The sequence below is a fragment of the Engraulis encrasicolus genome, chromosome 21, assembly GCF_034702125.1.
Source record: "Engraulis encrasicolus isolate BLACKSEA-1 chromosome 21, IST_EnEncr_1.0, whole genome shotgun sequence".
Taxonomy (NCBI): Eukaryota; Metazoa; Chordata; class Actinopteri; order Clupeiformes; family Engraulidae; genus Engraulis; species Engraulis encrasicolus.
The window spans coordinates 11,937,810-11,952,151 of NC_085877.1; the positions used below are offsets into that span (position 1 = coordinate 11,937,810).

At 41.6% G+C, this 14,342-nt stretch overlaps 1 protein-coding gene across 1 annotated transcript; it reads left to right on the top strand.

The window, feature by feature from the left end:
* The first annotated feature begins 134 nt into the window (after window positions 1–134).
* On the top strand, window positions 135–9,011 carry LOC134437539 (5'-nucleotidase-like). Its single transcript, XM_063187025.1, has 8 exons — window positions 135–297; window positions 945–1,096; window positions 1,627–2,210; window positions 2,964–3,111; window positions 4,024–4,189; window positions 7,287–7,434; window positions 7,699–7,882; window positions 8,738–9,011. The coding sequence occupies exons 1-8, from the start codon at window positions 167–169 to the stop codon at window positions 8,827–8,829; spliced, it is 1,605 nt and encodes a 534-aa protein (XP_063043095.1). The 5' UTR covers window positions 135–166; the 3' UTR covers window positions 8,830–9,011.
* The last annotated feature ends 5,331 nt before the right edge of the window (window positions 9,012–14,342 follow it).

The window sequence follows — 14,342 nt, forward strand, 5'->3', positions numbered from 1 at the left end:
TTAAGCAGGCTTTAGCTTTCACGTATGAACTTGGTTCTACATTATTTTGCTGTCACTTTAAATGCATAAATTGTTAATCAAGGAAGGAATATTTCACTTCTTCCATTCTATATAAACTGAACATCTCCATAGGAACAGGTCTGAAAAGCTTTGGCAGTGAAGAATCATGACTGACGAAGTAAAAGATAAACAATTTTGCAATCATACGGACCTCGAAGCTACTTTAACTCTTTTACATTTTAATGATGTTTATGAAATAGAGGCGAGATCAATCGAACCTGCTGGTGGAGCTGCAAGGTATATTTAGCCAACTAACACCTGTCAACAGCTAGTTGGCATAACACAAAGTTTATTGATGAGGTAGCACTGTAATGTTGTACAGCTAGCGTTTTTGAGGAAAATGTTTGAATTTCTGTAATCCTACTTACAAAACTTCATGTTGTTTGTTGTTGTTGTTGTTGTTGATGATGATGATATTGGTACAACAGTAGACAATCACTTGCTCGTGGTCTGTAATTGCTAAGTTATGGATGCTAATTAGCTAGTGGAGGAGCTGTGCTTTTTTGTTTTGACATGTCACATCCTGTTTTCCTGATTTACCAGCCACTTATTAATACAATTAAGGCCTACTGACAATTTAGAACAAAAAATATTACGCCTGATCAGCCATCAGTCACCCAAGCTGATGAATCACAAAAAAATATTTTGATAAAAAAAAAAAAAAAACAATTAATTAAAATAATAATTGAAAAAAAATTTATTAATTGAAAAGAATGATGCATCTTTAAGTAAACATTGTATACCGGTATTTAATTTAATTTCCAGACTGATAGGAGGACGCATTAACTTTTTGGTTCAGATGGGATCGCTGGCGATCTAACGCATTCATAGCATAACCAAAGAATTTACATTCTCTTTGTATTCTTTCAACCATTCATTTTCAGGTTTGCAACAGCTCTTAAAGAATTTCAAGATTTGAATCCATTCATTGCATTCAGCGGCGACTGTTTAAGCCCATCTCTGCTCAGCACGTTTACAAAAGGAAGACACATGATAGACATTTTGAAGGCGCTGGGGATTCATTGCGCTGTTTTTGGTAAGCATTATAGGCTACACTGGCATATAAAGTCTTGTGAACACCATGTCCTCAGCACGGCCAGTTGCAATCTTTGCCATCATAAAATTATCTAAAAGCTCCACAAATAGGCCTACATGATTAAACAGCCTGGCTATCATGACTGCAACTCTTCGAGAATTTGGTCTGGTTAACTCACGTTGCCAACCCATATCCTCGAGGCATATGCAAAGGGCATTCCTAGCTCGCATTCATGAAATTCCTCTGTATGTTACATGTTTAAGTTTTAATTGATCAGACCTCCCCTTCCTTGACTCTCTTGATAAAGTAATTTCCTTATGCCAATGTTCGATTCCAGCATATTATATAATTATATAATTTCCTGATAATACCCGCCCTATCTCTTTCTCCCATTACTGTACTGTTTCCTCTCAAGTCATCCTATCCCATAAAGATCAGACAAGCCCAAAAATGTAATAGAAAAGAGTAAGACAACCTCCAACCAGAGTGTGGTTTAGTTTGGTATGATATTGTCTTTTCCAAATTTATAGGGAACCATGAATTTGACTTTGGCGTGGACACGCTCGAAGAACTCACCCAGCAGACCAGCTTCCCCTGGTTCCTGAGCAACGTCTACGACAAGTTCACCTCCCAGACGCTGGGCCATGGCGTCCAAAGCCTCGTCCTGGAACACAATGGCTTCCGCCTCGGCCTCATGGGCCTGGTGGAGGAGGAGTGGCTGGACACCCTGGGCACCATCGACAAGGCCAACGTGGATTTCGTGGACTACGTCGCGGCAGCCGACCAGATCTCCAAGGAGCTGAGAGAAAGCGGAGCAGAGCTGGTCATCGCGCTGACGCACATGAGGTGGCCCAATGACGCTCGACTGGCCACGGAGGCCAAAGACGTGGACCTCATCCTTGGCGGTCACGATCACGACTACGGGGTTCGGGAGGTCAACGGTGTGTGGATCGTGAAGAGCGGTTCAGAGTTCAGACATCTGACTAAGATTGAAATCAGAAGAACTGCTGGCATGACATTTGAGTATAGTTTAGAAAGGAAGGATATAGTGGAGGACATTGAAGAAGATCAAGCAATCAAAAGCAAAGTGGACAAGTACAAAGATAGCATTCAGGTATGTTTATGACATGTTTATGGTTGAATACATTTTTTATTAGATTATATTTACACTGGCCCTGCCGTCAAACGGTAAGGCACTGGTCTACCACGTGGCTGACCCGGGTTCGATTCCCGGTTCGGGTCCCTTGCCGGCCCTTCCCCGTCTCTCTCTCCCCACTCGCTTCCTGTCACCACCTTCACTGTCCTGTCATAAATAAAGTAAAAAAGACCACGAAGAAAGATATTATTTACACACTTGGAACATTAATTTGACACATTTCGAGTGCTATTGAGCACTGTCGGCTCACAACTAAGAGCTGAACATCTTTTAATATTGAATAGGCCTAAAATAACACAGAGTTCTAGTGGTTCATGAACTTGTTCAGTAACAAGCTGAATCCACTGAATTTTGCATTGCCATCCCTCACAATACTATGTAAGTTTGGATGAGAACCCTTCCCCTGCAGTTTGAATGAAGGACAATTTGATCGAGGATATAAAAAAAAAGCATATTGCTGCTTTAATTGTATTAGTGAGTGACGTGGATTCATTTTCGCTATTGGTGATGTGTAAAAGTCTTTGAGAAAGAAAGTGCTTTAGGAAGCTCTATACCTTACGTATCATGATTATTATCATTATTACTATGATTCAAAACACAACAACAAAAAAATGAAGCTGTGGCTGTTTTTGGTGTGTTTCAGGGAACACCCACCCACCTGTCCACCATGTAGGGGACTAAGGGATTTAAAAATGCACCCCTGTGTTTCAGTACATGCTGGAGGAGGTGCTGTGTACCACGAACGTGGAGCTGGATGGACGCTGCTCGACGGTCCGCTACCGAGAGTGCAACCTGGGAAACCTCATCGCTAACGCCATGCTGGAAGCCACCCATGCGGAGGTGGCGCTGCTGAATTCAGGTTTATAATAATAACAATAATTACATTAATAATAATTTTAGCCTTTTTACTTCATTTGTAGCACAATTCATACAAGCATGCTGCTCAATGTGCTTAAACAGTTTTGATAAGAGACACACGTTTGGCAAAGTCTGAAGGTATGCTAGGTAGCAAAGTCAAAGGTTAAAAATACTATAAATACTATAATAGAGATGACATGAATTTAAATGTAAAACCCCATGAGCTATTTGTTGACATCATCAGGGTTTTCATCCAAACTGTTAATGTTGAAAGGACTGGTAAACTTCACAAATTATATATCTCAACTGTTTATGTTATCCACTCAGGAGATTGTGAGAGATGTTTGGATGTTTTGACAGAGGTGTAAAAGTAGAAGTAAAAAAAAAAGCCCTCATCAGGTACTCACACGGTGAAATAACGGGTGTAACTACTATGTAATATAATATACTAGTGTTGTGCTTACGTCCTGAATTTACTTCTACTTCTACTTTATAGACCTCTGGTTCTTGACAGGAACTCTGCACTCGGATCAGCTGCATTAAGACCAATTCAGCCATTATCCCAAGATCATTTTGAACATTGTAAATAAAAACCTATTAATGCTAAGTTGTGTCTCAACTGGATCTATTCTCCAAACCAATTGCAGTAGATTTACTCCTAAAAAGTCTTTGAATGTTCTTGACAGGAGCTCTGCAATCTATTCTATTCTATTCTATTCTATTCTATTCTATTCTATTCTATTCTATTAATGACTCATTTGATCATTGGAGGACTCATGGAGGTGATTAATTAACTCATGAATTGCCTAGTGCCACTTTAAATTCATCAGGCCAAAGTGCAAAAACACCAGCCATGAATTATTCCACTATGCAAGTTTAGATGAGAGAGTCTCTACCGTATGGTTCTCGACAGGAACTCTGCGTTCAGATCGTCTGCACCCAGCTGGTGACCTGACCATGCGGGACCTGCTGCAGATCCTGCCCATGAGGGACCTGGTGCTGGTGGTGGAGGCCACAGGCCAGCAGCTCTACCACAGCCTGGAGAACTCCGTCAGCAGATACCCAGAACTGGATGGAAGGTAAAAGTGTAGCCCCTTAACTGCAGATGGACCCGATGGATCACTCTTTGCCAAAAACACTCAACTACATCATAACAACAGTGCTATGACAATGCAGAGAGCCTTAAGTACCCGATTAAGATTGATCATTACCACTTTGGGGACAATATAAGGTTGTAACAGAGGCTCTCTGCTAAGGAGTTAATGCACGCCATTCCACCAGTGGAACGCTGTTATAAACACTGAAAACACTTAACTACTATAGTATTAGACCACCATGACAGTGCACATGGCCTTTAGTGATATTATGGCTGGTCATTACCATTTTTGTAACAGCTAACTTATAACAGGGGCTATGTGTTACTGTGATAAAATATCTGTGTTGAGGCCTTTTAGCCATTTGAGGCCTTTTTTAGCCTTCATTCGAAATGGAGACAGGAAACTAGTCAGAGAGAGAGAGAGATGGGCAAGGGTTGGGGAACGATCCAGGCTGTATTTAGACAAGTGCCAGGAGAACTCTGTCAGCACAAATCCAGCCCTGGAAGGAAGGTAAAATTAGCCCATTTCACCGTTGAGTCAGACAAGTTGTGTTTTGAAGCAAAGCAAGTATATACGACTACCGATTTGAGTCAGATAAATGTATACAGTATGTACGTTATGTCTGTGCCACCAGGGACCGATTACTGTATAAGCCTACCGGGCATAGGCCCAGGGGCCCAATAGTCAAGGTGGCCCTGAAGCCCAAGCCTCTGTTTTCCCATTCTCATATCGCATTAAAATCACACTTTTAACAGCAGTATTTTCAATTTTTCTCAACAACAACATAGACTCACATCTTGCCTAAAACCCTGCATTGTTTTACAGTTTTTGCCGACTGCTTGCACACAATTTGCAAAATTTGGCTCATAGAGTCAAAACTCTACACACAAGCCAATTACTCTCAACACTTGGAGATAAACCCATCACATATATGGCAACATGAAGCTCTGCTATAAAAGCATAAACATTGCCATAAAAACCTTACAATCTTTTCTCAAAACCTCACTTTCATGTCAAAAGACACACAAAAGCACAAAATGAGTAAACAAATTAGATCAACTTTAAAACAGTTGTCTGCTTTATACAAAACACAGCAGTCTTTCTTTTTGGAGTAGTCTATTCAGTCTCACAGAATGTACATTTTCACAATACCCCAAAATTCAGTACTGTACATTAAAAAACTGCACCTTACAGTACAGGACATTAAACCGAAGCAAAATATATCTCAAACAGTACATCACTCTAAATACAACAGTGTGTAGGTGAGCTTATGTACCTTTTTTGTGTATTGGTTATATTCACAAATTTTCAAACATCTAAATGTGATATAAATATTGGGTTACGTCAACATGCTGTAATGACAATCATCAATGACAATCAAGTCAATATAGGCTACTTTGTTTGGTTATGAGGTATGAGGTATTCATGAAATACAATACATTTTCACAGACACACTATGCAGCTGACATCTACATGACATCATCAAAATTATATCATGTTCAGTCAGTTTGCTCAAGTGTTCTTGCTTGGTTGTGTTCTGAAAATGACACTATTTCTACAAACTATCATGTTCACATTACCTAACATGTGATGATGAAGACAAAAGGCTACTCTTGGCGGCATCAGGCTAGGTTTTACAGTACGTGAGTCAGTCAATGCCATACTCCATATTCTACACTTTAGTACCATTGTGCTATTCGCCTTGCTTAGCATACAAGCAATCAAAGTAAAACAAATAAATGTGAAATAAAACAAATGCAATGTAATATAAAGCATGCAACTTTGTAACATGGCAGAATAGTGTTCAATTTTGAAAGCATGTGTTTTATTGTCCGTGTCTAAATCTTGTCATACATCAGTGTGTTTTGTTTTTTTAACAGATGTGTTTTCACAATGACACTCTGAGATTTTACTTTCGAACAAAGTGTCTTGTGTATGAAATTGTGTGTAGACACCTGGAGTCTGTGTGTTGCGTAAAGGAGCAAGTGCCTTGCTAAACTGGTATGAAAGTGTAATGCTTACTTTTGTTTAAAGTCAAGCAATAAGTGTTTAAGTTATGCACCAAGAACTTAACGATATGCTACTTTGGTTTAAGCATCTGCCTATAGTGTTTAAGCAGTAGGCAAAAACTGTATACGCTGGGCTAGATACACCCATTAAGGGAGGCCTTTCTTGTTGTCTGTGCAGCCCTTGAAGAAGGCTGACGTTACATGAAAAAGCCCTCTTGTGAAGCCAGTAAGAAGGCAGGGGGTTAATGATGATGGTAGAGAGCATTGTGGTTGGGAGTTGGGGGTGTTGTCCCCCTAGATATTGTGAAAATACAGTAGTTCAGTGCAGAGTGCAGAGCAGGGCTTGACACTGGCACCAGCCAACCGGCCAAATGCTGGTAAAACTTGGCTGTGGCTAGTAATGTTTTCAGTCTCACTAGCCAATTTGGCAGGTAACTTATTCTATGGTATGACATATGGTATGACTTTATTGTGCACTTTGCCCCTTGTGTATCAATATTATGGTTAGTATTTACGAAGAAAAAGCACAGTTACTCAGTTTCTATTCTCGTCTTCTTACCTTAGCACCTCTCATTTTCTGAGGTTAGATGTAAAGTATTACGACAAAGAAAAAAAACAATATAAAATGTGTGGCTAGTAGAATAGCTGACTGGCTATTAACTCGGGAAATCCACTAGCCACAGTGGCCGGTAAGCAAAAAAGTAAATGTCAAGCCCTGGTGCAGAGGCTTGGGCTTCAGGGGCCCCTTGGCTCTCGGGCCCCTGGACCTGGGCCCATTAGGACAGTGCAGTAATCCATCCTTGAGTATGTCTACAGCAGAAATACCTTTGCCTTTTCCCCAGAAAAATGTACGATGTGGTGAAGATCTGATGTGCTCAGACGTTCCATGTAGAGCACATGTAGAGTGAAACGGTGTGCCTACCCACCAGCACTTGGATGCAGCATTAGGAGTTTTTAGCATATGATTTTTAGCAAATGAGGGACTCTCACACAAATCAAATGCTAATTTCCTCTTTAGTAGTAGCCCATGTCTAGTAACTGTAAAATCTTAATCATGATGACTATTCCAGATTTCTGCAGGTAGCCGGAATACAGTTTGGTTTCGATCCTAATCATCCGCCTGGATGCCGAGTTGTTGCTGACACTATCCGAATACAAGGGCAGAATCTGGAGCTGGACAAGACGTATTTGGTCGCCATGAAGGAATATTTAACAAAGGTACTAAAGATGATCTGGAAGATACCGTATGGTATAGGTGATCTGTTTTTATGTGTTGGAAACTCCAGAGTTGTCCAATTGTTGAACTGCGATAAGCTGTTCATGCCATGTACAGTATATACTGTACTTTGCCGTGCATATTTCATGGAAGTGTGTGTGTGTGTGTGTGTGTGTGTGTGTGTGTGTGTGTGTGTGTGTGTGTGTGTGTGTGTGTGTGTGTGTGTGTGTGTGTGTGTGTGTGTGTGTGTGTGTGTGCGTTTGCAGGGAAAAGATGGCTACTGCATGTTTACCGACTGCCCACTAAAATGTGATGCCGAAAACGCCCAGGTCCTCTCCACCATCTTCATCAACCATTTTGAGTCTGGCAACATCGTCCAGGGCCTGAAGGCCTGCAAGTCCGGCCATCGCATGGGCCTCATCAGAGCACCCAGCTGCCCCTCAGTCACATGTACGGAACTGTCTTTACCGATTTTCCATTCCACATTTTTTTGCAATGTAATATAGGCTACAGGTTTCCCACTGGTTATGAAATTCCTGGAATATCATGGAAATTCAATAGAGACAAAGGCAATTTGCACAACTAGAGGCGATACACGCAACTTGAGCAACAGTTTGTAGTTGGACTTGAGTGAATATTATGCAAATTAGCTATGATACGGTTCGGTGACAAGCACCACAGCCAATGGGAATGTTGGAATGTTTGCATTCTGCTCTTAACGGACATACTCTGTCACTTCTTTCTCTCGTATCGCTCCTGCTACACAGTCTAGTGATTCTCTGTCGCTTGATCTTGTCGCCGCCGGTGTATTCGCCCTGTGACATACTATACTGTATGGACAGTGGGATTCTACTGTATTCCATTCAACGGTTTTGAAACATCTGCGACAGATCTGCGAGTATTCTTCCGGATTCGTACCTTAGCCACGCTGAGAGCATGCGTTGATAGAACTACGGTTGCATTTGACTGTCAATCAAAAGAATTCTAGAAGAATTCTAACTGTCAATAAAATCAACTAACAATGCTCATTGGTGATTTAAACAATTTTGATAGCTCTCTAAAATAAAGGGTCAGCCCCCCAAAAATATTTGATTTGTTTGAACGGAAGAGAAATTATCATGAATTGGCAAGGCATTGTTTCAAGTCTGCATTGCGATGAATGGGAAATGGCCATTTTTGTCCGGGTTTCCGGGTCTAGTCCCTCCCCCCGCCATTGCCCCACTTAAGAATTGAATGTATATGGTGTCCTTCTATATTCAGGTCAGTAGTCAGTCACTTGTATTTCCCTTTCTCCTCCTCCAACAGCCATAGAGCACAGCGATGATGTCCCCGTGGCTCTAGTTCCAGGGGTAGAGGGGAGGATATTTCTTGTGCACACCGAGAGCCAAGCAGAGTAACACTGGGGGTCAGACGGACAGAAGAGAGACTGCTGTTTTGACACGCCACATGAGCAGCCGATTGTGTCATCTTTCAGAGGCCATAAGAGAAGTCATCATTGCCTCATCGCCTCAGGAAAAGATCACCTATTTTTTTATTAAATAAACTTACCCTGTGAGAATTCCTTATGGGGATGAAGTGGCGTGTTTGTATTTATGGCAAAGCTCTTTGGAAAATTGAAAACTGCAACTACAACCTATTTATTTCAGCTTTCTTGGTCTGATGATTAGTAGATTAGTAGTATTCAGTTACAAAAGAAAATGGTAACACTTTATTTTAGGGATACATCTATTAGCACTAATACATATAATATTAATGCCTGTGTAAGTAACTTGTAAGGCATGTACTAAGCAAAATAAGACAGTTGTTAAACATGTATTCACAAATGTCTTGTTCATGTCCAATTAGGGATTTATTACTAATATAACGTTAGTAAGGACCAGTAAGCCTATATTTCTATTTATTAGTAAGTAGTAAGTGGCAGAATACAATGTGTATAAGCTCCCGACACACTGTGTGAACAAACCCTGAACAGTGTGAAAACAGATGTGGAATAAGGGTCCCTATTCTAAAGTGATGCATTGCTCATCCCAGATGGCTTAGGGCCCTCACACTACCAAAGTCCCCCTCGTTACCTAGGGCCCCGACACCACCCAAGTCCGCACTACCTAGCCCCCATGTCAGCAAAGTGTAAGGGTGTAAGTAAGTGTAAGGGTAAGCCACCTGATTGAGTAGCCTGCATCCGGGTCAGAGAGTTGCAACAGTGAGACACCTCTGAAAACACTGGCCAGTGAAAGATTGTGTGGTTCGATGACATTCTCTGTGCCTCGGTTTGATTGACGAGACCTTTGTGATGAAGTGTGTAGCGTTTTTGAAGTTGTTTATAGCGGGGAAACATCAGAAAAGAATAGGTTTATAATTGGCCCCGCCGTGATGCGTTGGCTGCGTTTTTCACCAAAAAGCTTAAAATAAGATAACTCCATAACGGCGCGGCATTGCCCGGAATGGCTCATCATTAGATACATTATGTGGCATGGGAAAGCGATGGTGAAACTTTCATTTTACGCCGGAACTATCCTTTAAATAATTCTATCATTTTCAGCAGATTCATCCTATTTTCTCTTCTTCATATTGATATGGGTAGGGTAACAGGAGCTTATATATAGCAAGGATTTGTCAATGGCGGTGGGTTGGTGAGATGTAATTTTCTTTCATATACCACTGAGTTTTAATGGTAAAAACCCCCAAAATCAATCCAGAACATTAGAATATTAGTTTTGAGGCGAAAATAAACTATTCTTTTGTGATAATTAAGTTAATGTTTGAGAACATTAGCTTCAAGAAGTGCAGTGCATGATGGGTACGCAATCTAGGCCAACGGACAACCTACCCAGCTCCTATGTCCTTAGCTCCTCCCCTCACTCATGCAATTTAGTTGCTATCCAAACAATTTGCCATGTACTTAAGAACAGAAATATTATCCTTGCTGCATTGGCCATGCATTGCATTTCTGACTAAGGGCGTACCCATCATGCACTGCACTTCTTGGAGCTAAGCTTCTCAAACATTAACTTATTTATCACAAAGGAACAGACATTACATTACATTAAAAACTAATTGGTGTATGAAAATGACATCTCACCACCCCACCGTCATTGAGAAGTTTATGTCCAATCCTTGCTATATAATCCTTCCTATTACATGATCATGTAATGAGAGAGTTAAGTGAGAACTGCATATCTCATTAGACTGATGCAGAATCTGAAAAATTTTTACACTTTGCTTCCCGGGGAGGGGGGCTGGGTAGAGTGTGTGTCCTAGGTAGTGCATGGGCCCTAGGTAGTGCAGGGGCCCTAAGCCATCTGGGCTGAGCAATGCATCACTTTAGAATAGGGACCCTTATTCCACATCTGTTTTCACACTGTTCAGGGTTTCTTCACACAGTGTACCAGGGGCTTATACACATTGTATTCTGGCCCTTACTGCTTACTCATAAATAGAAATCTTGGTCTACTAGATCCTTACTAAGTTTACATTGGTAATAAATCCCTTACTGTGCATGAACAAGACATTTGCGAATACATGTCTGACAACTGTCTGATTTTGCTTAGTACATGCCTTGCAAGTTACTTACACAGGCATTAATATTGTATGTATTAGTGCTAATAGATGTATCCTTAAAATAAAGTGTTACCAAGAAAATGATATTTGGTACAGCGTGACTTTAGGTTGATCATTTCCAGACAATACTTTGAAATACAAATATCAAACAGGGTATGACAAATATTGTGGCAGCAAGACAGACATTGCGTATCAAAACATTTTAATATGAATCTCAGTAATTCAGTACAAAAAAATCTTCCTTGATGTCTGGTAACCCAAATAGATATATTTACCCAAAATGTATCATTTTACACATGTGCACATACACATGTTATATTAATGTAGATAATAAATACTATCAATGGAGCCATCTGGTGTCTATTATGTATTTGCACATCATTATAAGATATTATGTTTGCCAAATATGTATGGGTTTTACATAGATAAGCATATGATGCATATAAACACTGTCTCTCTTTCCTGTAGTGGATTTGTGCATCATTACCAATACCCCTTCCTGTGATGTATTTGTTACTGTGTGCATGAGATGTATGTGTTTATATTGGGAGTCACCCTGCCAATGAGAAGGGAAAAGTAGTAGCAGAGAAAACAGATGATGATGAATCCGATGTATAGGCCTACTGTAGACATTTTTTACAAAAATCAATGTGTTTCGATTATGTCGTTGGTCATCGCTGTAATATACAGTATTTGAGCATTATTACGAATCCCCCATGTGCTGGCATCCTGTGATGCATGTTTCCATTTGAGTCCTCTTGTGATGGTGATGGTTTGTGAAGATGAAGTAGCAGAGTAAGCAGAGGACGATGAATCAAATGCATACTGTAGACCTTTTTGACTATCTTTTATCAAGATGCGTTGGGCAGTTGTGGCCTAATGGTTAGGGAGATGGTTGCAGGTACGAATCTCAGCCTTATCTCTCCCTACACCTCCATTCATGGCTGAAGTGCCCTTGAGCAAGGCACCTAACCCCACACCAAAGAGGGTAGATTAATAAAGAGGATTCAAAACCCGCCCACCCAATGCAAAAGAGTGTGCTCAAGTTGGGTCTCCTAAGGGGGCGTTGTCCCCTCCTTCTTCTTCTTTTTGAGGTGTTTGCACAAGAAGAACGCTACCGCCATCTGCAGCGCTAAAGGGACTGCATTTATTCTCAACCTCAAGACTCCGAAGGTCTCCTAACCGTGGGTCTCCTAAAGGGGCGTTCACCCGACACATGGATACCGGAAAAGAACTAGAATGAAGTATCTCTCTGTATAAGATCTCTGCCCACACTGCTCCAGGGACTGTAAGCAATGCACGTAATTAACTGCAAGTCGCTTTGGGAAAAGGCGTCAGCTAAGTGTAATGTAATGCAATTTGTTTCCATTTGAGTCCCCTTGCGATGGCCGCCACTGATTCCCCTCAGAAAGAGGGGAAGAAGAAGTAGCAGAGGAAGCAGAAGACGATGAACCCGATGACCCAGTTGACGGAGTAGATGTAGATGATGACCATGTCCATGTCCAGGCGCCAGCCGCGTCCAGACTCGTCCTCCAGATCCAGCGCGTCCAGCCGGTAGCCGCCGTGCGGGAACTGGCGCCTGCCCATCGGGCTGGCCTGCCTCTGGAACCCTGCAAGGTCACATGGGATTCGGAAGGGAAGGGAAGTCAAGTCTCATTACCATGTGGTGATGATGGAGAAACATGTTTTTTTTATATACGACAGGACAGTGAAGGTGGTGACAGGAAGCGAGTTGGGAGAGAGAGACGGGGAATGGTCGGCAAAGGGCAAGGGTCGGGCACGGTAGGGCCATGGAGAAACATGTTGATTGAATGTTTTGACAGCTTTTTTTCCAGTTTGGTCATGTGTATTTCAGTGAGGCCATGGACAGTGATGGACAATTTTGCAGACGGATCAGAACACACAATGCAATATGCAGGGCTGCTGACAGCTCTGGGCAGACCCGGGACAGAGTAATCTGAAAGGTCCCCCCTCTCAATACATAGAATGTTGACGAGGACCCAATTCTGGGGCCCCTCTCTCCCTGGGCAAGGGACAACCGGTTCAATTATGCTATGGTGAAAAGATAAGCAAGTATAGTAGGTTATGTAAGCAAGCTTACCACCTTAAGTCCATTGTTTATTAATAAGCATAGGCGTTAATTAATAGAGATTAAATTGTTATTCAATTATGGATAAAACACAAGCAACTGCTGTAGATATGTGAGTGAGAAACTTACCTCCCAGAATCCTGAAGATCTTCCTGCAGCTTGGCAGAGGCCACTTGGCACAACTGGCCTTCTGGAAACTCTGCTTCCTCAGCAGGTACTCCTTGGGGAAGAAGGTCCTAGCTGTCTGATTCAGCTCTGCAAAGAAGAAGAAGGAGAAGAAGAAGAAGAGAAGTATGATAATGTGAAGAAGAAAAATATGATGATGATGATGATTATGATGAAGGAGGGGAGCAAGATGATTATTACAATGGAGAAGAAGAGGAAGAAGAAGGAACCAGAAGAAATGTGAACATTTTAGTGAAGAACAGAGATTATCAGAAGAATTGGTCAGGAGAAGCTCTTGTGGTTTATGATTGCCATTGATCAAGTTTAGTGGAAGAATTCTACACAGGGCCCCTGGGTAAAAAACCCATTGGGCCGCCATACAGCCTGCTAAGGTCAGAATAGGCTCCCCACCACCAATTGCCTCACCCCGAGTGGCGAACAAGCGCAGGATGACCTTGGAAAAAAAATCTGTGTGCAGTAAGCCTACAGGGTATACTGTACACCGTAAAACATTGCAGTCATTGCAGCCAACGTAAAAAAGAAAGTTGCCCTGCTGTCTTACGTGTAAAGTGATACTGTCACATTTTTGGAAATAAGCTTATTTTACACCTCCCCTTGACCCTTAAGGCGCAGCTTTATAAATTCATTGTTACCAGTATGGTAATGACCAAGTCGTGGTGCATTACTAAAGGGCTTGTGTTGTGTCATAGTATTGTAGTGCTATGGTAGTTACATTTCAATGTCTATTACAGCGTGCCTCAGGAGGTATGGCGCGCATTAAGGGGCTACATGGTTGGGTTGGTTTACCTTTCTCCTGTACTTCCTGCCGTTCTGAGTACGGCAGTACAAAGTTTACCTCCAAGCTAGCTGTTAACATTGAGTCCTATGAGACCAGCTGGCGGCTAACTGGTCTCATAGGACTCAATGTTAACTGCTAGCTTGGAGGTAAAATTTGTACTGCCATACCCAGAGAACGTTTAAAGGTACAGGAGAAAGGTAAAACCCTATTATTTAACTCAAGGGGAGGTGTAAAATAAGCTTATTTCCAAAAATGGGACAGTATCACTTTAAGTTCGTAAGTTTCCCATGCAGTATGCT